Below are 20,212 nucleotides of genomic sequence, written 5' to 3' on the forward strand. Positions count from 1 at the left end.
AGACGAAGTAAATTATCAGCGAAGATTGGGCTTGGAAGAGTGAGTGTCCTCGCAACGAAATCTTGCGAGGTACTGTAGTTCAACCAAAAGGTTACCCGTTGGGAAGTTTTTAAGAAGCTAAAGCAGTTCCATCCCCTCCCGCCAAAAAAATTGATGGAACAACACATAATTAATTACGCTATATATTATATTTGTCACTCAACCCAAACAAACCAAATTTCTCAAAGCTTTAGGGAAGTCACAGTCCAGAAAATAATCATTTCCAGACTTCAAAACGTCTAAGGTCAGTTATAGCCATGATCAGTGAATGGTAGGAATTTGTATTGTGATGCTCTAGTGGGTGCTTTGTGCTAGGATCCATATAAATACGCTCCATTTTTCGAACCAGTCATCCGCTTGACAACAGCAGCGGCGGATGCCTTCAGTTCACAGCTATTGCAGTGTCACCCTCGTCGTGTTGACTAATATACTTCCTTTGCTAAAGGGCGAACGTGTTGTAAAATATTGTACAGACCGTAAGTTCCTTCTTGCACTTTGGGACTCTTTCATTTGTCATGAACTCGGTGACATAAAAAGTTAACATTTTGTGATTATGACTGGGAATAATTTTTCTTCTATTTCGAGCTCAATGGTTATGACCTTAATTGGGCATGTCAGAGTCGGCATTGACGATTAGATTTTATGGTGGTAACATAGTCTAGTTTTTATTGTCGCAATGTTTTTTTAATTGCCACGGTTTCCGTAAATTTGTTCAATCTTTTTGTGTTATGATATTATGATCAAATATTGGAATGTGGTGTTTTTTCCATTCATTGTCTCCAATTAAAAGTGACTTTCATTCGAATCGGAATTTTAATTAATACACTTTTTTGCACACCTCCTGGATTGTCCTATATCATTTGCAACGACACCGATTCTGCATTTCTCCAGAAGCTTCAAATCAGCGCGGGCTTCAGCTTGGTTTGTTCAATTTTGCAGCATCCGTGTTTCGCGTTGTTGAGACTAGACCACTATTTATGTGGCGCGCCCTCTATTGAACGAAACTGAACATATTCTACGGCGTGCGGATGTATGTCTTGGCGGGGCGAGACCACTAGTTTTATTCAGCGCGCTTTTTCTCGACAGAATTGTTTTAGTTGTTTTACTGTTTCTCACAAAACTTAATCTCCTCCTGTAAGACATCAAGACCGATCACTTGCTAAACTTACAACTTAATATAGCTTGACCTGGTGAGCTCGGGTTATTGCTCAAACAACGAGTGTATTGTTATTTATCCATAATTATACGTTGACTTTTCATTTTTCATTTGGTTTTGAATTTCTCACGCATAAAATACTATATTTGTTTCGGGTATGTTTGATGGTTTCTCATGGAATTAAATCTCATAATGTAACACAGTCATCATGACAAATCACTGAATATTCAATTTTGAAATACAGAACAAACTCGTTTTAGGGGGCAACAACTCAAGAAATACACGTTACATTCATCGAGATTTATACGCAGAAATGTGCGAACAAATGTGCAAACAAATGTGCGACATCGCAGAAATCTCGATGTGGGGTATGTCCCTTCAGTCGTGAAAGTCCGTCACCGATCGTGAATATCAGAATATGCATGGTTCATATGCATCACCGATTGCTCAAGCGCATCGCCGATTCGATGATCACATTTAATGCCTCTTTGGCGTTCCATATAGGCCTGAAACAAAGATAAGAGAGTACCGAGAGGGCGCCTGTACTGTAGAAATAGAATTAAAAAAGCACTCCCCGTGGTCGGTCGGTCGTGTACGTACGCATGAAAACAGAACCTGGAAAAGAGCAGAAGTCAAATTTCAAAAGCCCCATATTTTACCCCAAAACCCGCCATGACGACTCTAAAACATGACCCAAAGGTGAGTACAGTATTTAAGGATATTATAAATTATAAATTATATTGTCGATACGATTTGGTAAAGAAAAGAAAAGAAGCGACCCCAACATCATGAACATGCATGACATGTCGAAGGCGCGTAGGCCTACTTTAACTTAAGTTCTAGAATTAGAACAGAAGGCTCTGTGACTTGTGAGTTACAACATAATTCTACCTCCATGGTTACAACTACTAGCACTAGCATGATGATTTTTCGGTGGTCAGTAGACAGTACGCTATTGCTTTTGAAAATGCACTGTCATGACTGTGATAGACGAAATTCCTTTGTCAGTTTAACTGACAACTTGTTGTAGTATACCATGTATACAGCGCAGCGTATTCAGCTCGCCAAAAAGACGTAATAATGTACTGTTGCGCGATGCAAAGCATACATTCCCCGGCCACACTTGTAGCCGAAAATGTAGAACTTTGTTAAGTTTTGATTTTCATGTTTAGACTTTGTAGTTAATTATTTTAATACGCTTTAGAAGCACACTCACCCTCTTTAAAGCGATAGAAAAGTAGTCTCTCCTTCCTCAGACGTCTATTTTTTGTGTATTTCCAGGTTCGTTTGCACACGTTTGCATATCTACATTACAAAATTACACTTTACACGAAAAATAGATGTCTAAAAAATGCCGGACATCTTTTCTAACGCTATAAATATCACTACAAAATTAGTCTAAATGTGACAATCAAAATGTACATTTTTGGGTACATGTTCCAAGATTTCCCCTGGCCTTATTTTGGGGGTAGCCCAGCAAATGGCCACATTTATGGGGCTAGAAAACTACAGCCCCAATGCTCACCAGGAATTTGACATTTAGAGCTGGAGACAAAATTACGTTGTGCATAGCAGATCGAAAATGGCAGAGTCCCAAAACGGACTCCACAAAAATGGTCCTTTTCCCTGTTCTTCAAACCCAGATGACATGACACATACTTCATACTGTGCAGTAGACCCAAGAACGTGACGTCAATAACAACGACACTCATAATTGAGTCCCATGAAATACTGGACTTCCTCCGTATTTACAGTCACACATTCTATATACGGCCTTTTTATGCGGAAAGTCCCGTTGCTAGGGGAGCAGAAAATCAATTTAAGATCGAAATTATTTTGTCGCTTGAAAATCACCCCAGCTATAGTATGACTGCTGAATAGCAAAAAAACCCGTTGAATTCGGTACCATCAGAGGTCTAGTTATCCAGTAATCATGGTTATTTGGGAACGAATTCCAACTGTTTTCAAAAGGCATGGCGTCTCTGATATTTACCAGACGTTTCCCCCCCCCCCCTAAAAAAGTCAAAAGGCCAATGGGGTCAGGGAACCAGACTAGAGCTATAATTATCTACTGAGTGTGCGTCAACTTTGACAAAGTGCACCGCGGCTGTTGCCTGTCATTCAAAAATCTTTGGAGCTCTCTGAAGTACCCAGATGCAGTACGCGGCCATGGGTGAAGAGCACACACACTGCAGATCGAGCTCCACAGATTAATGAATGACAGGCAACAGCTGTGGTTGACTCTGGAATATGAAATGCAGAACCCTGGTATAGTCCCTCAGCGTTGATTGGCATAACTTTGAATGATTGGGATGATTGACAGATCTTGGCTGTTTTAGAAAACCGTATGGCTGAATAACAGAAAATTCTTTGTAGGCAAATAGAAATTAAATCCAGTTTCCCTACTTGTATAATAAGGATATCACCGAGCGTGAACAGGTTCGGAAGGTATTCTTGGGGGGTCTGAATTCAGAAACTCTGGAGGCAACCCTGCGAGACCACTTTGGCCAGTACGGGGATATGACAGACTGCTGTGTTATCCGGGATGCAGCCAAGAAGTCACGGTGCTTTGGCTTTGTTACCTTCACCAAGATGGCCATGGTGGATGCAGTCATGGCCGACTTCAAAGAGAAAGGAGGCCCCACGTTGGATGGCAAGACAATAGAAATTAAGAGGGCGATTCCACGAGAGGTGAGCATACATGTACAATGTAGGCCTAATCAAGCTTTGACAAAGTGCTGCAGTGATATGTACCCAGTGCTTTCTTCCATTCTTTGTCCACTGCACAATTCTCAAATTGTTGCCAAGCTGATACCATTTTCTGCAGGTTAACTCGCACATTGGCAGCAATAAATTAAATAATTTCAAGGATGGTTTGAATTTGTCATTCTGAGGCACACATCTTTCCTTGGATCAGCTGATTCCTCATTTTTTTAAATTTTCTTTGCGAGATACTAAGACGTAGAAGACTTTGCTGTACAAAGTTCTGTATTTCCCTGATAGGCCCTATTTTTTGTGAGTTCCCCATCTGCATGCGATCCTACTCTTAACATGATACATACATGTACCTTACATGGTTGATATACAATGTACAAGTAAACGTGTAAAGTACACAGCTCCCCTTTAATTGAGAGATTTCTATAATAAGAGTCAGGGCTCGAAAAAAAGTGGCATGCACTGGTGCATGTAGACCAAAAAACCTACATGCACCAAGAAAAACCCACATGCACCATAATTGACTTACACCCGTCTGCTTCTCTGAAGGCATTCTTTCTCTTTGATTTATCGAACTTTCTACAGACAGTACACCCGTGAACGTGGCGTTGTATACAACGCCACGCTGTTGTGGCATTTCGAACATGGCGAAATTGATCCGCCATACATAATTTCGTACATATGTTGAGTACTCACATAGAAAGCTAAATTTGCCTTCCCGCGTGTTCAGTATGTGTCATTTCGATGAAATTTGCCGTTGATGAAGACCCATACGAACGTGTAGAAATTAGATTTTAACCTGACAAGTGACACAAGTTACCCAGGGTCATTTGCGTGCAAAATTATCGGAGCCCTCCGAGCTACCCGTCTGCTTCATGTGGCGCATGTGATAGGTGGCGTCCGATTGGCCAATAACGAGACCACGTGATAAACGCAGCTAATAATTTGGAATCACACTTATGATCCGGACATAAGGAATGCCCGGAGCGTCAGTGCGATACCAAATTATCCGCAGCATGTATCACGTGGTAAATCGCATGCATGATCGGAGGAGGTTGCAGAACGTCGGGATCTTCAAATTTTACCGCGTACTCTGAATCTGCTGCGAGGAATAATTTATGGATATATAGAAATAACACGTTTGTACACTATCTGGTCAAGTATTCAACAAACTTTATTCTTATTCTCACTCATTTGTAAATAGTAAATATATGCATGGAATGAGTATTTTGGTGGCTAAAAAAGTTACATGCACGTCGTGCATGCTCAGTAAAAAGCTACGTGCACAAGCAAAAATCTACGTGCACTGGTGCATGCGTGCACCCGGGTAAATCGAGCCCTGATTAGAGTCCAGTGATAGACAGCTGTAGTATTGTTTAATACATACATCACTCCACAATGTTTGATCTCCATCCCTTGTTTTGCTACACTCTCCAAAACACTTCAATATTTGCAATTTCGCTTGTAAAGTCGATAGCCTGTGAGAGAGCAACATTTGGTTAACTCAAAAGGGTCCACACGGCATCATCATAGGTCAGTTTTTCACAGCGAGTAGCATGGCATTTGCTATATTACTATCTTGTAGTGTACAGCCAAAAAGACTACATTGTGTAAAACGGCTGCGTCGGTCTGAGAAAGTACTTCTATGTGCATAGAAATTGACTTTTAGCAACCAGAGGTCTGTTTGCACATTTGCATACAGGTGTGCGTGTTGCACATGTACATGTTCCCACGTGCTACTTTTCATGAAGAGGTAGTTTGGAAAAGTGCTCGTAACTTTCCAACAATTTTTGTTTGAAAGAATCAGATTCAGTTGTCTTATAGAATCAAACTAAATCTGTGGGTGAAGTGTTATAAAAGAAATATTCACTGCTCCAACTCATGTACTCGTGTAGCCTCCCTCTGTGATCCATGGAGCGTTCCATTACATGGATCACCTCAGAAAACTAGTTTTACAACACTTCTTGAAGCAGTCAATATTTGCACACCATATTGATGTGTATGGAAATGTTTGTGCTCTTTTTTAAGCCAGGATTCTTGTGAAGGTGCTGCCAAGGAGAGAGTAAAGAAGGCATTCGTAGGAGGCATCCGGGAAGAAACGACAGAGGAAGACCTTCGGGAGTACTTCAGTAAATATGGCGTCGTCACAGAAGTCAAGATTCCCACCGATAAGACCACAAAGAAACGAGGTTTTGCCTTTGTCACTTTTGATGACCATGATATCGTCAACAAAATAGTAGGTAGGTAGAAGTCTCTTCCTTTTGGCAACAATGGTTTCATTTAAGTTTACTGAAACCTTCATCTTTCTAAATTTGTCAAGCCCAACACCAGGCTTTGATTTTCTGTTACAACACTATGCCGTTCATTTAATGAAGTGTTTTGAATTTTTGTGCACTCAGGAATATCACTTGCAAGACTATTCTGGGGCTAGGGGTCATTGAACCTTCTACAACTATCTTGATGAACTGAAAGTGTTTTAATTAGAAAATTGTACTTCCTGCATTAACTTTTTTTACGTGGAGAATTTATTGATTGGGAAGCTTGATGCTGTTTTTTCCCCCTTGATTATGCAAATGTTTTTACAGCATAGAGCTGTATGAATATTGTACTCCAAGTTCACAAAATGATGTTTCCTTTCAACAGCAATAAAGACTCACTACATCAACGATAGACGGTGTGAAGCTAAGAAGGCTGTGCCCAGAAATGTGATCACCAAGAAAGACGGTCCTGACAACTTCGGCGGTGGTGGTGGTAACTTCAGAGGTGGGGGTAAGTGCTTTAATGGAGGCGGCCTCCAAAAAGGAAGCGAGCGGGGACGCTGAATTTTTTTTTTTTTATTTGGCCTTATTGCAAACTAAAAGTTGCGATGTGTTTTATTTTCTGGTGGACAGATTTTGGAAATAACTTTGGCAATGACAGAGGTAACTTCGGCGGCGGTCTCAACAATGGAGGAAACTTTGGTGGTGGGCAAGGTTTTGGAGGAAACTTTGGAGGGGGCCAAGGATTTGGTAACAACTTTGGTGGAGGTGGGGGAGGATTTGATGGTGGAAACTTTGGAAACAGTAAGTAAAAAGTTAGGTTTTTTGTTAATTTCTTAACAACTTTGATATATCAATATTTATTAATTATTCATAAATACCTAAGACAGTTTACGCATTCCTATTGGTCGAGAGCCCGTCACGTGGCCGGTCTTAAACGGATGATAAAGACATGGCTAGCTGGTCTTAAACACTTTTCCAGTGTCACAATAAAATGTGGACTCCTAAAAATCCAGTGCCTCTTATCGTTTCATTCGTTGAACGTTCACAATCCTCACGTAGGCATGCGCAACACTACCAGGGAGTCAGAATTTTAAAGTTCTAAATTCAAAACGCAACGCGCCAGGTGCGTTCTGTGCGACATCGCGCAGAACATGATACGCGCGCGTCAATCTCCATAAAAGGGTTGTTTACATCTTACTCGCCAGCTGAACACTCCATTATTTTGCAAGAGGGATGTTTCAAAAAGCATAAAGTGAATTTGTTGAACAAAATCGGGATGTTTCGAACGAATTATATGATTTTTTCTTACCGAAAAGGTATTTATGAATGGGAATAAATATGTGCTCCGTCGGTATTAGAGTCTGGGTGCTGATAATTACCCTCGCCTCCGGCTCGGGTAATTATCAGCACCCAGACTCTAAGTGGTCTTAAACAGAGTGATAAAAACCTCCGAAGCACACATTTATTCCCTTAGTTCTGCTTTGCTAATGTTATTGATCAACTGCAGTTGCTAAATATTTAAGGCAGAAAATGAGTGTAAAAACAAACGATTTGTTGACTTTTTTCATAACCAGATTGGAACAATAGTGGAGGCAGTGGTGGTTACAATAGCTTTGGGAGGAACTACAGTGGGGATAGTTCAAACTTTGGCCCCATGAAAGGCACACAGTTCAACAACAGAGGCCAGACTCCATACAGTGGTGAGTTCATTTGTCATTTTTCTATTTACAGGTTTTCGATAAGTTGTTTTACTAATGTCTGACATCTGTGATTTGAGTGGTTTGAGTTTATTTCAGAAAATGAATAAATTCAAGCTACAAGAAAGCTATTTTGAAGAGTTAAAAAATGTTGTAAAAAATCCTTCCTTTTTTGGCTCATCACAGTAAGTAATGAGCCTAACGTACTACATTTCAAGAATTAAAACGCTAAATGGGTTAGAAGTGATCTTGGCATGTTAAGATTCAGAAAATAGATTCATGCAACACAGGGGGTAATACTGCGTTGCATATCTAATGAGGGTGCATGGCAACGCGAAAATCGCGATGTAAACAAGGCCATTTTATCCTCCATATACCCGAAAAGTTTAAACTTATAAACTTTAATGAAGTAACAGTCCTTTTCACCGATGTATAAACTTCCTCTCTACACCCGAGCAAGATCTTTCGAAACATTAATAGCTTCCGAACAGCCCGAGATTCTTGTTGTAAGGATTTTGTCATGTCCATAGTTTTGCAATCGAAAATCGTAGATTTTATGTGGACATTTACAAGTTGCTGAATTCATGGGCACATGAATGGTGATTTAGCGTGGCCAAAATTATGCTTGAACAAACCTCAGTACAATCCAAGTTTGGAAATTTATTGGAAGACTAATGACATATTTCCATTTTCTACTTATTGTTCTCATCGTGATATATTTAAATCACGCATTTTAAACACGGATGTTTAAAATGTACTTCAGTGGTGCACCCAGAGTTTGCCTTTGGGGAGGGTTTTTTTTATAAATAATTTTTTTGGGGGGGGGGGAGGCGCCACATACACCCCTATTATACTGTGCCACATACACCCCTATTATACTACTCAAAAATAGGCCACATACTGTACATGTCACCAAGGTCAATTCGTGGGACTAAAAAAAAAAAATTAAAAAAAAACACCTATTGGGGGGCTCAAGCCCCCTGACACCCCCCCCCCCCCCCCCCTTGGGTGCGCCACTGCCCAACTCCACCTTTTTTGTTTCTTTACATCCCAGGAAAAGTTTACTTTTTGTTTTATACTTATTCTAAGAATGATAGTAATTAACATTTATTTTATACTGATTTACAATGCGCTAAAAAATGCGCAAGAAAAGAAAAGAAAAATCACCACATTTTCCAATTTTTTTTTGAAATATCAACAGTAAAAATTGGTAGTGCAAGAGTTTATTGTATCCTGGGGTAAATATGAATTATTCCTGAAAGCTTATACAGGAGGACCAGCAGCATGAATGAAGGTCGAATTTTCATGTGTGTCATAAACAAGATCATGATTATGTAAATAAGCACTAATGTCACGCATGTGCAAAAACTAAATGCCCCTTGGGAACATGTGTGGCCCATGGATATGGTAAATTTAGATTTGAAGTATTAGTATTTCAAATGGCTCACTGGGCTCAGTTTTCTTATATTTTTTCCCATACAGGTGGCAATGGATATGGCAACAATATGGGGAGGAATATGGGAGGGAATATGGGTGGTAATATGGGTGGCAATATGGGTAACATGGGTAACATGGGTAACATGGGTGGGAATATGGGTGGTAATATGGGTGGAAATATGGGAAACATGGGTGGCAATATGGGTAACATGGGTGGCAACATGGGTGGCAATATGGGTACTGGTACCAATATGGGTAACATTGGACGGGGAGTGGGTGGAGGAATGGACAATATGGGTGGGGGAATGGGAAACATGGGTGGGGGAATGGGAAACATGGGTGGGGGGATTGGAAATATGGGTGGGGGGATGGGAAACATGGGTGGGGGGATGGGAAACATGGGTGGGGGAATGGGAAATATGGGTGGGGGGATGGGAAATATGGGTGGAGGGATGGGAAACATGGGTGGGGGGATGGGAAATATGGGTGGGGGGATGAACAATATGGGGGGAGGCATGAGTGGTAGGATGAGTGGAATGAATAACGTTGGTGGGAACATGATAGGTGGGAACATGGGCAGTGGTGGGGGGAGTGGCTATGGGAGGGGAGGCAACTATGGATCAGGAGGAGGAAACAGTGGATACAGCGGCAGTTCTGATGTGGGAGGTGGTGGCAGGAGGTTCTAACCAAACCCAGGCCGGCGTCTGAACGGTTTTGAAAGGTGAAGTACATAGAATTTCATGTCGTTAGGGTTGTTCATATCAGTGGCGCACCCAGGATTTGGCTTGGGGGGGGGCTCACAATTTTGTTTCGAATTTTTGACAAGTTTAATTTTGTTTCAAAAAATGTTGCCCGTTTTTGGCAGCATAAAAAAATTGGGGTTTTTTTTTCGGGGGCCGGACTATTTTGACGTTGGTGGCGCCACTTGCACTCCTAGTAAACTACTCGAAAATAGGCCATGACCAAGGTCAAATTGTGGGACTAAAAAAAAAATTGACAACCTCTGGGGTTGTCAAGCCCCCCAAGGCCCCCCCCCCCCCCCCCCCTCGGTGCGCCACTGGTTCATATTCTCACCATAGAACGTGTAAAAGTGCACTTCTTCCTAGGCTCCCATCTTTAGATTTAGAGAATTAGAATTTGAATGCAGCAATTTTTGAAGTATTTAATGTGCAAAGTTTTTTGGGTCCCCCCCCCCAACAGACCATCAGCTGAATCCATTTTTGGCTAGCTGCCTTGCATATTTGCCAGTTTCGAGTCTCACTTGGATATATATATTATGTTTGAAAAACGGGGAAAAATGTGAATAATTTTATCTGCTGACTGCAAATTTCTTGTGACTTGGTATATTTTTCCCTTTTCTGTTTTCTATTTCTTGTGCTCAGTTCTAATATTTAAGTTTTACTGTTTACTGCAGGCTTTTATAGGAGGGTTAGTTACCCCCGGCAGAGGGACAGGTTACTAGCAGGGAGAGACAGTAACACACAGTGACAGACATGGTGACACACAGTCAGAATCAGACTCATAGTTGTGTTTCACCTCTCAGGCTTGGCAGGACCCAAATGTACAGTGTATCATAGAACTTAGAATAGATGTGAGAAATGATTGAAGTCCTCAGATACTTTTGTAGCTTTATGTAGCCTCAATTCTTATCTAGTTAGAAAAATTGGAATATGTTATTTTTTGTACCTACATACAGATCAAACAAAATGGATGTATTTCATAACATAGAAATGGAATCAGGTTTTAGGAGTTGTACTTCGTGTATTTAGACACTAGCTAGAATTCACAAACTGTACGTTTAATCCACAACATGTAGGCTGTATTTCTTTTCAGAGCTGAAGAAAAAAATTTGTAAATATTACATTGTGGCATTGGTCTGATGTCAACAGGCCTGAAAAATTCTCAATATCATTGAATTCCATGTTATTCCAATAAAACTTATTTAAGAATAGTTTAACACTCATATCAGAGTTGTGTTAAAAATTGGTGGGATTCATGTACATGTATTTGTAGTTTATAGAATGACTTAGGTTTTTTGGCATAAAATGTGTATTTTGTTACAATTACATTCTATCATGTCAGCATTTAAATAATTTCCTGTTTCTGTTACTTAATACGTGTATTTCATTATACTGGTTAAACAATGAAGGAGCAGTAATTCATTGTTTGTAGAGAGGATATGTCCACGCTTTAACTCATTTTTTATTGCAAATTTGTTTGAAGTAGAACTAGTAAGAGATTTCCGCAAGACTATGTATGTACTTGTCCTAAAAACATCAAAAAACAACCACCAGATTTGATTTAATTCTTTCTAATTTATTTCTGATTGAAAAACCCCACTGAATTAGTCAAGTCAATTACACATTCGCTGGGCAAGGGTAGCTTGAAGTATATCAAGTACTTCATCCTGTGCTTTTTCGATACATAAAAGCAATGACGTTGACACATTTGGTACTAGAAGCCTGGAACTCTGCTTGGAAAATCTTGAGTTGGTGTTGATACAAAATGTTACATGAGCGAATTCTTTTGGATTATTAGGTGGGGGTTGGTGAATTAAATAAGAACCAGGTTCCTGTCAAAAGTACACCAAGCAGCTAGGCTCAGAGTTTTGGCAACGTTTTAAGATAGTCAACACTTGTTTTCAGGAAATCGAAATAGTTATTAGGGGAGGGCTAGTCCAGTGTTTAGTTTTACAGTTTCTGGTCCTTTGGAAAGCTTTCAAGTTGTGACTTTTTTTGAGTGTTTTAAATTTCTATGTGTACATTTATGTTAATTGATTATTGTAGCAGTTTCGTGCTTTGTTGATGAATGTAAAATCATACAAGCACATTGTGAGCCTCTTGTTTTTTCTTTCAGTGTTTTTTTTTTTTGGAAATTGAGTGGAATTATTTTAATTTAATTATCTGATAGCATATTTACACCAGACTTTTAAAAATAATGAACTAACTCAAAGCTTTGTGGTTTCAGGCATTGCATGGTATACATGTAGATTGCACTTTTAGATTATGTGTAAACGTAGGTTAAGTCAATAGAGCAGAAATTGGTTGTCAACCCTAGTGAAAGATGTAATAGTACATTTTAACTAAGGAAAGCATGATATGTTTTTTTATACTTGTATATATAATAGGACTAGGTTGATTAATGTTAGCATATTTCAGTTCTTTATACAGCAGCCACATTGTAGCATGTGTACCTTTTAATGTTTACTTGAGTAATTACATGTAGCTCTTTCCTATCCATGGACAAAATATTTGACAAATTGTGCATGTAAATTCTTTTCTTTTAGAACCACACATGTGCATACATTCAAGTATATGAATTCAATGGGCAGCTGTGTAGACCTTAAACATGTTCAACTTTATTCAGACCGAAGACAAGTCATCATACTTAAAATGTTTAAACATGGAAATTACCGAGGCATATACATATAGTTTTGTACTTTACCTCTGATTTTGATGTGTCAGTGGAAACTGAATATCTCTGGTGGTGGAAATGTTTTCTTAAATGCTTTTCTTGACTTTTTTTTAATAGAGATTAGATACTAGTATGTACATTACGAGGAAAATATTTGAATGTGTGGGAAAAAAAGTTATGTAATCATTCTTTTAGTAAGTCTTTGTGTTTTGATGGCCAAGCACTCGGAATAAATGCCAGTGTGCTAATATTTATGTAAAACATACTTTTAGAGGTATCAATTATTACAGAGGTATTAGCTTGAATCACTGATGTCGGACAACTTACATTTGATAAATCTTAGTTGAATGAGCAGATAGTGGTTTAATAAGGCTTGTTTCATCTTGGGGCAGATGCCATACTTGCCTAGAACACGCTGAGGATGAGACATATGCAGATTAGCCATTCGTATAGGTAGCCACAGGTAGGCCAACAAAGTTCCTTAAATTGTGCTAATTAATAATGGATTTACTCTCTCGTATGCAGTGCTGAGTCAAATGTCAGAGATATACTGACAAAAAAATGAAGTGCATTTTTAAGGTACGCTATTTATTTAGTTAAGTCTCTACAATTGTTAGGCACGTACGGTACATGTATTATGTATGTAGGGAATTTGTTTTGTGCATCTCTGCTCTAAGCAATAGACACCTTTAAAAAAAAAAGCCCATACCCATTTTCTTTATAATTAGATTTTAAAAGATGAATTTGAAAGTTTTCCCGCATCTTCCTTCATTAAAACAAAATCTTCCGAACAATTTTTTAATAGGGCGAACTAAAAATTTCCCAATGTTTGACGGCTAAATATTTTGCCCAGATCCATGCCCAATTTAATCTTTCCAACTTTTTTTTTTGGTTCAATGTGTGCACATATTTACAGTACTGCTGTACATCATGGTGGGAGATTGCACATGAATGTGGTGTGTGAGGCCGTTGCCAAAGCTTCTGGCCTCCATTAATCAACCATACTGGTAAGAAATTTATGAACTTGTGTTTTGGGAAAGTAAGTGCATAAACATTTACGTTTCGCGATGGGGTTTTTTGGGGCTTTCTCCGGCAATGTTGTCTACATTGCTTGCAAACTGCATTTAACGGTAGTTTGTAACTAGGAACTCTATGAGAAGTCCACCGTATCAAAAAGTGGAAATTCAGGTTCCATCCCAGACTTCAGTTAGGAACTGACTTGACTTACCCCTCCCCCCCCCTTACGCAACTTCCCCACAAACCACCACGGTATCAAGTTAATTAATTACATGTTCAAGTGAAGGAATACAAGATACTGGCTATTGTATTTGAAAGTTGCACATAATGCTACAGGATAGAAGGAAAGATGTAGGATCAAAAGGAAGTTTATCTAATTTTCAAATGACGAAAGAGACTAGGACTTAATTTCATTTTGAAGGAGAACAAAGAAAGGATGAACTCAAGAGGAAAGACCTGCAAGTACAACTCTCAGGCTTCTGATAGATGAGTCTCACTCAGTATTTCAGGGCATATAATATGAGGCTAATTCTAATGGGGTCCGCTCATAAGTCCGACGCCTCATATAAGGGGCCATTCAGAATTTTCAATGTTTTAAAATTTCGACTTTTTTTCCAAATTATTTTGACCCACCCACCCACCCCTAATTTCGATTAATAAAAAACTGAACATGTACATGTACATGTACATGCACTTGCATGTACATATACTTGAACATGAACATGTATACCCATGTACATGTGTGTCTAGTTCAGTGACGGCGTGAAGTTTTCGGTCTTCCTCTTTTGCACTGGTGACCTTCAGTTTTCTTGTGTTTTGCCAGCTGATATGCTGTTGGGAATGACAGGTTGCAGTTTTGGAAGCCACAAAGATGACCGTGGTTTTGTCGTTTTCTGGATGAGGTGGATGACATGTGACATACGAGGTTGTGCCTGTCACGTGAGGTAGCTGAGAAAAACATTCGCTCGTCCCCCCCCCCCCCCCCCCCCCCCCCCCCCCCCCCCCCCCCCCCTGTTTGCAGGGCGGGGGTACGAGCGAAAGAAAAACATCAGGTTTGGGCAGACATCACATCACGGGCTGCGGTCCTCGTAGTCTTGAAGTCCAGTGGTTGAATAGTCAGTTTTTATAGCGATTGGTAATAGACGCCCGCGGCGCGCGTAATTTTTATTCCTAGGAGGGTTAGGGGCAATGTCATGAATAATTCATGTTTATCCATGAGAACGGACAATGACATCAACAGCATTGTTGTTAATTACTCAACTAGTTACAATACATTAAAGCATTTTAAAGAACGGTTGTCGTCGAGCTACCACCCAGTAGCCTAGTGGATAGCGAGATGAGCTATGGATACAAAGATCCCTGGTTCGAATCCACGTCGTCGCTGCTCATTTTCATCAGCCATTTTTCTTCTCCAAATTTATCACTGAGATAATTTTAAATTAAGGGGAAAATAGAACGAGAACCTAAGTCTTGCAATGATTCAAAGGAAAAACTGAATTATTCGTGACATTGCCCCTAACCCTCCTAGGAAAAAAAAATTACGCCCGCGGCGCGTTATAGAGCCGATCTAGTACACCTCTGGTACCCTGCTGCCTCTGCACGGCCTAACCGCTACAAACGCCCGGCGTCCAAGTCTATATACACGTACATGACGTACATGTACAGTGCATATACAGGGGACGAAGTTGGAAAAGAAACACGCATCGCGATATCGGAACGCTTGCGCGTAGTTCAGGCAAGTCAAAAGATCTATCTTTTTTTTAAATTTTTTTTTAAATCTTTTTCCATGGAAAGTGAATTTCGATTTTCAATTTTTTAGCTTGACCCACCCACCCACAATTTGGAAAAAAGATCGAAATTTTAAAACATTGAAAATTCTGAATGGCCCCTAAGTCTGACAAAATCGCATCCCCTAACCAAATAAAGGCCCATAAGTCCGACGCCTCATAGCTCCGACGTCTCATAGCTCCGACGCCTCGTAGGTCCGACGAAAAGCGCATCGTTTTTCCGACGTCGGACTAATGAGGCGTCGGACTTATGAGGCGTCGGACCTATTAGGCGGAATAAATACATTTTATGCCTCATACGTCCGACGCCTCTAAGTCCGAAATTTCGGACTTCTGAGACGTCGGGTCTACGAGGCGTCGGAAGGCTTATGATACGGCTCCATCCTAATAATCAGTTAAATAAGACATGCACCAGGATCTGGATGAGAACCACAGCAAGGGCGGATCCAAGGGGGGGGCCAAAGGGGACCATGCCCCCCCCAAAAAAAAACGAGACTATTTTTTTTTTTCATGTGACATCGCAATAAAGGCAGGCAATGAGTACACCACCATCTTTTCCTTAAAAAAAACATAGGTTAAAGTGGTCAGAAATTGCCTCAGATCGCACCACAGAGCATCTAGAATCCAAAAATTTGTCGGGGCCCTTAAGCGGGCCCCGAACCCCACGCCGTAATTTTTTTGACCCACTTTTTGGGGGGGTCAAAAAAAATTTTGGGCCCCCCCAAAAAAATTGTGTTCTGGATCCGCCCTTGAACCACAGAGGCTCACTCAAATGGTTGGTCAGCAAAAGGGTTTCTTCCGTTGTGACGAGACCTATAAAACATTCCGTGATGCCTTCTACAACACAATGTCCATGATTTTCATGCGTTTTTCACGAGTTAACAAATTGCATGTTTTTAAAACAAAACTTGATAGTTTGTTCGTAGCTGGAAATAGAACAGAGACATGAGGATGATGTCCATGACTACTGTCTGATCCAATTCCAGAGGCTGGTGGATCGCAAACCACATGCAGTTACTCATTGATCAGGTTGGTGAGATAAATAGTGTTTCTATCATCATATGGGCTAATAGATGTCAAACCAAAATCCGGTATGATCAGATGGGCCACACAAACGAGGCTGATTTGCAGAATCTAATGCCATCCAATTTTAGTTCAGTTCCACAGTCTTCAAATAGATGAATAGGTGAAGTTATACAGCTATTCCACCATTGTCAAAACCGGCACTGCTACGAACAGCTGATCAAACTAATGTTCTGCCTTGTCCGCAGATAACCTCTTGAAAGACATTCAAACTACAACAAAAGAAAACGGCTTTCCTGACACTGTCTCTGAAACGATTGTTCAAATAGTTGGGTTTGATTTAGCAAGGTCTGAACTTTTATCTTAAACTGATCTTTTTAAAAGGTATGTATTTTCATCTTTAATCAAATCTGTATAAAAAAAAAATTGACAAGTCAGTATTCATAAAATATACAATGGACACAAGAACTAATTTAGTGAATGTTTATCCCGGGTAAAACTTTTGACCAAATTAAATATGAAGTAAATTCTTTAAAAGTCGAATCAAATATGAATTTTATTAGTAAACCTCATACCGGTACCGTTTACATCATGAGTTCTTGCAGTGAACTGTTTATATGAAAATAAATTTAAACTGAAATAGGGCGTATGTTATGTACGTACATGTACATAATTATATATAGACATTGTGTCACGGCTTTGAGTAGACCTTCCCCCCCCCCTCCCATTAAACCATTGATTGGATAACCTCTGCGCGCGCAGCGTGGCGGTTTATTTTGGAACCATTATTCAGCTTTGTGCTTGGACGATACACTGAACTTGAACACACGGTTGTCAACAAACCGACTCTTGTACAAAAATATAGACGCAAAATATCTAGTGTTTCCATGAAGGCAACTTTCAAGTATTTCGGTTTGAAATACTGAACAGTACATGAATTGATATTTGCCAGAGACACTTTCGCCTTGAAATCAGCAAAAGTCGAAGTTCATCATCACTGCACATCAGTGGCGTAGCCAGGAATTTTTCAGTGGGGGGGGGGGGGGGGGGGGGGGGGGGGGGGGGGGGGGGGGGGCTTTCATGGGGGGGGCGTCATGTAGATCAATGATAATTTTTTTAGAAACTCGAAATCTCAGTGGGGGGGGGGGGCGACAAGGTTTCATGGGGCTACGCCACTGCTACACATTCGAAACTGCACATTAATTTGTGGCATTCTGCAATGGGATGGTTGCGCGATATATGATAATTCATATCAAGAGGTTGGCGGAATTAAGAACTATGCACGCCATGCACATAAATTGCATGCATTAGGGGGAAAGCCTCCTAATGTTTCAGGATTTACTGCTAGCTACCTGTCCCCATAAAAGGACAATTATAGGGAAAGGGAGCCAGAATAGGCTTTGGGCGGTACCAGTACCCGCCATTTTCGGCCTGACATAAAATACTTAAAACTAATTATAGGGCTTTTTAGCATTTCACGGTTTTTTTTGTTTTTTTTTTAAGTTTATGCTTTGTTTGTCCATGATGTGCAATCATGTTAAATAATATTCAATTTCATGTACGAACAACGGTTCTGTGATTCAAATGCTGCTTCGGCATACACGAGTTTGAGCTCTAATTGTTTTAAATCCATAAAAATTATGATCACGCCTTTAAATGAGACTAGTTCACACGTTTGCTGTTGAATAATAGTATTCTATTCGCACCACTGCTTTGTTCAGGCTCTAGAGTGTTTGTTTTTTGCCTGTCAGTCTTGTATGCTGCTCGTCTTTTATACACAATATTTGGACTCCAACTTTTCCCTCACCGTTTTTGTTTGTGTCCATCATTCAGTGAACATCCGCGACATCTGCTGAGCATCATGCATCACGAGGACAGACTGGGGGCTACGGTGTTCAGTCAGTTAGCCGAATGATTTCTTCAATCCGCACCACCCTACTACAAAAAGACTTCATAAAATGTGTGTGTGTGTTTTTTTTTATTTTTTTATTTAGCTCAATATAATTTAAGGGAGATACCACACTGAAAAAAGTGAAAACCTCATGTTGGTCAAGGTTGACATTATCTTGCAACTTGCATGGGGAAGATCAGGTGGCAAAAATATTCTCTGGTACATTTGGGAGATATGTTGAAAAAAAATAATTGTAAATTTACCACAAAAATAACTATATATATTTTGGAGAACATTCTGTCGGTCATCAAGATAATTTATGGGTCGGTGATTTGAAAATAATGAAATTAGTCACATGCCCAACCTTCCCCTTTTTTCTCATTTGTTTTCTTTTAGTGCATAATTTATAGCTAAGGCCAAGTTCGGGCAAGGACCATTAGTCGACTAGTGGTCGATTTGTGACGTACCTTACGCCTGCGCAGTAATAGCAAAGTGCGAACGTCTCTAGTCGAACGCTGGTCAAAATGTCATTGCAAAACGTCTGGATCCTGGCTCCCTGCTGTACGTTATGAACGCGCGCGGCTATGGTTACCAGCGAAGCTGGTTCCAGTAGGCTGGTTCCAAATAGTCGACTAGCGTAGTCAACCATCGTCGACTAGACAGAGTTCGGGCAAGCGTTAGTCGACCAATGGTTAACTATAGTCCTTGCGCGAACTTGCCCTAAACGTTCACAAATTCTTTGTATTTATGTCTTTAAATATACCAAAATGTACTTTATTCACAACTTTCCTTATAACTAATTGAGATTAGGGTTTAATGAGATTATATCGCTTGTCAACAGACATCATTATTTAATCATTTCAAGATTTAAAAAAATGAAAGTGAATTCATGCCTCACGTCTTTTTAACATCACGGGTGCAGTACTACATTGTTATATTCACTGAGTGTTGGAACTTTGTAAGAATTGTTAATTTATAACTTGGTATAAACTATTTTTGAGCGTGGAAATATACCTTGATCAACAATGAAATAAATCCTTTAGAAAACATTATTTGATTTGATTGCTTCTATTTCTTATGTTTTTACAGGAAACGGAACTTTAGTCATGTGACTTATATGATTAGTCCGTAAGACAAAATATCATTTCAGGCGTAGGGCAGTACTAACTTTTATTAGTCAAAATGACAAACTTATGTTTACAGTGCACTCTTTATAGAGACAATAACTCCAGCAAAACAAATTGTATTGATTTGAATTTTTTTTCAATATTTAGTCGTAATGTAAATGACTTAAAAAATATCGACGGAAATCTTGAAATAAAAAATACCCACTCTTTTGTGGCGCCGATAATTTAAGTATATACGGCATCACCGATTCGATGATCTCATTAAATGCCTTTTTGGCGTTCCATAGCCTTACAGGCCACGCCGCGCATGCTAAAAACGTGATGATCAATTTCTTGGGACCACTGATAAAATGTGAACCAGCGGTGTCAGGTCAACTCGCCCCCTGGCCGACTCGCCCCTTACCGACTTGCCCCTTACCGACTCGCCCCCTGACCGACTCGCCCCTTACAAGCTCGCCCCCTGGCCGACTCGCCCCCTAGCCGACTCGCCCCCTCGCCAACCCGCCTTCTAGCCGACTCGCCCCCTGACCGACTTGCCTCCTGACCGACTCGCCCCCTGGAAAAAGATGCACCGTACGGGGACATTGTGAAAAAATTAAAATTAAAGACAGTGGAGGAGAACACATTGCCCGGTATAATGTGTGGTAA

At 40.1% G+C, this 20,212-nt stretch overlaps 1 protein-coding gene and 1 long non-coding RNA gene across 2 annotated transcripts; both read left to right on the top strand.

Moving 5' to 3' along the window:
- Nucleotides 1-1,795: 1,795 nt before the first annotated feature.
- Nucleotides 1,796-9,991, top strand: LOC119744974 (heterogeneous nuclear ribonucleoprotein A3 homolog 2-like; the record flags this gene model as incomplete). Its single annotated transcript, XM_038221198.1, is given in 7 exon segments — nt 1,796-1,894; nt 3,614-3,886; nt 5,943-6,150; nt 6,554-6,679; nt 6,802-6,972; nt 7,746-7,871; nt 9,351-9,991. Coding segments are annotated over 7 exon segments (1,572 nt in total).
- A 728-nt stretch (nt 9,992-10,719) lies between these two features.
- On the top strand, nt 10,720-18,894 carry LOC119744795. Its single transcript, XR_005273592.1, has 4 exons — nt 10,720-13,182; nt 13,636-13,726; nt 16,439-16,552; nt 18,380-18,894. It is a non-coding gene; the product is annotated as an uncharacterized LOC119744795 (long non-coding RNA).
- The last annotated feature ends 1,318 nt before the right edge of the window (nt 18,895-20,212 follow it).

This window comes from Patiria miniata, unplaced genomic scaffold (genome assembly GCF_015706575.1).
Source record: "Patiria miniata isolate m_02_andy unplaced genomic scaffold, ASM1570657v1 HiC_scaffold_7, whole genome shotgun sequence".
NCBI lineage: Eukaryota > Metazoa > Echinodermata > Asteroidea > Valvatida > Asterinidae > Patiria > Patiria miniata.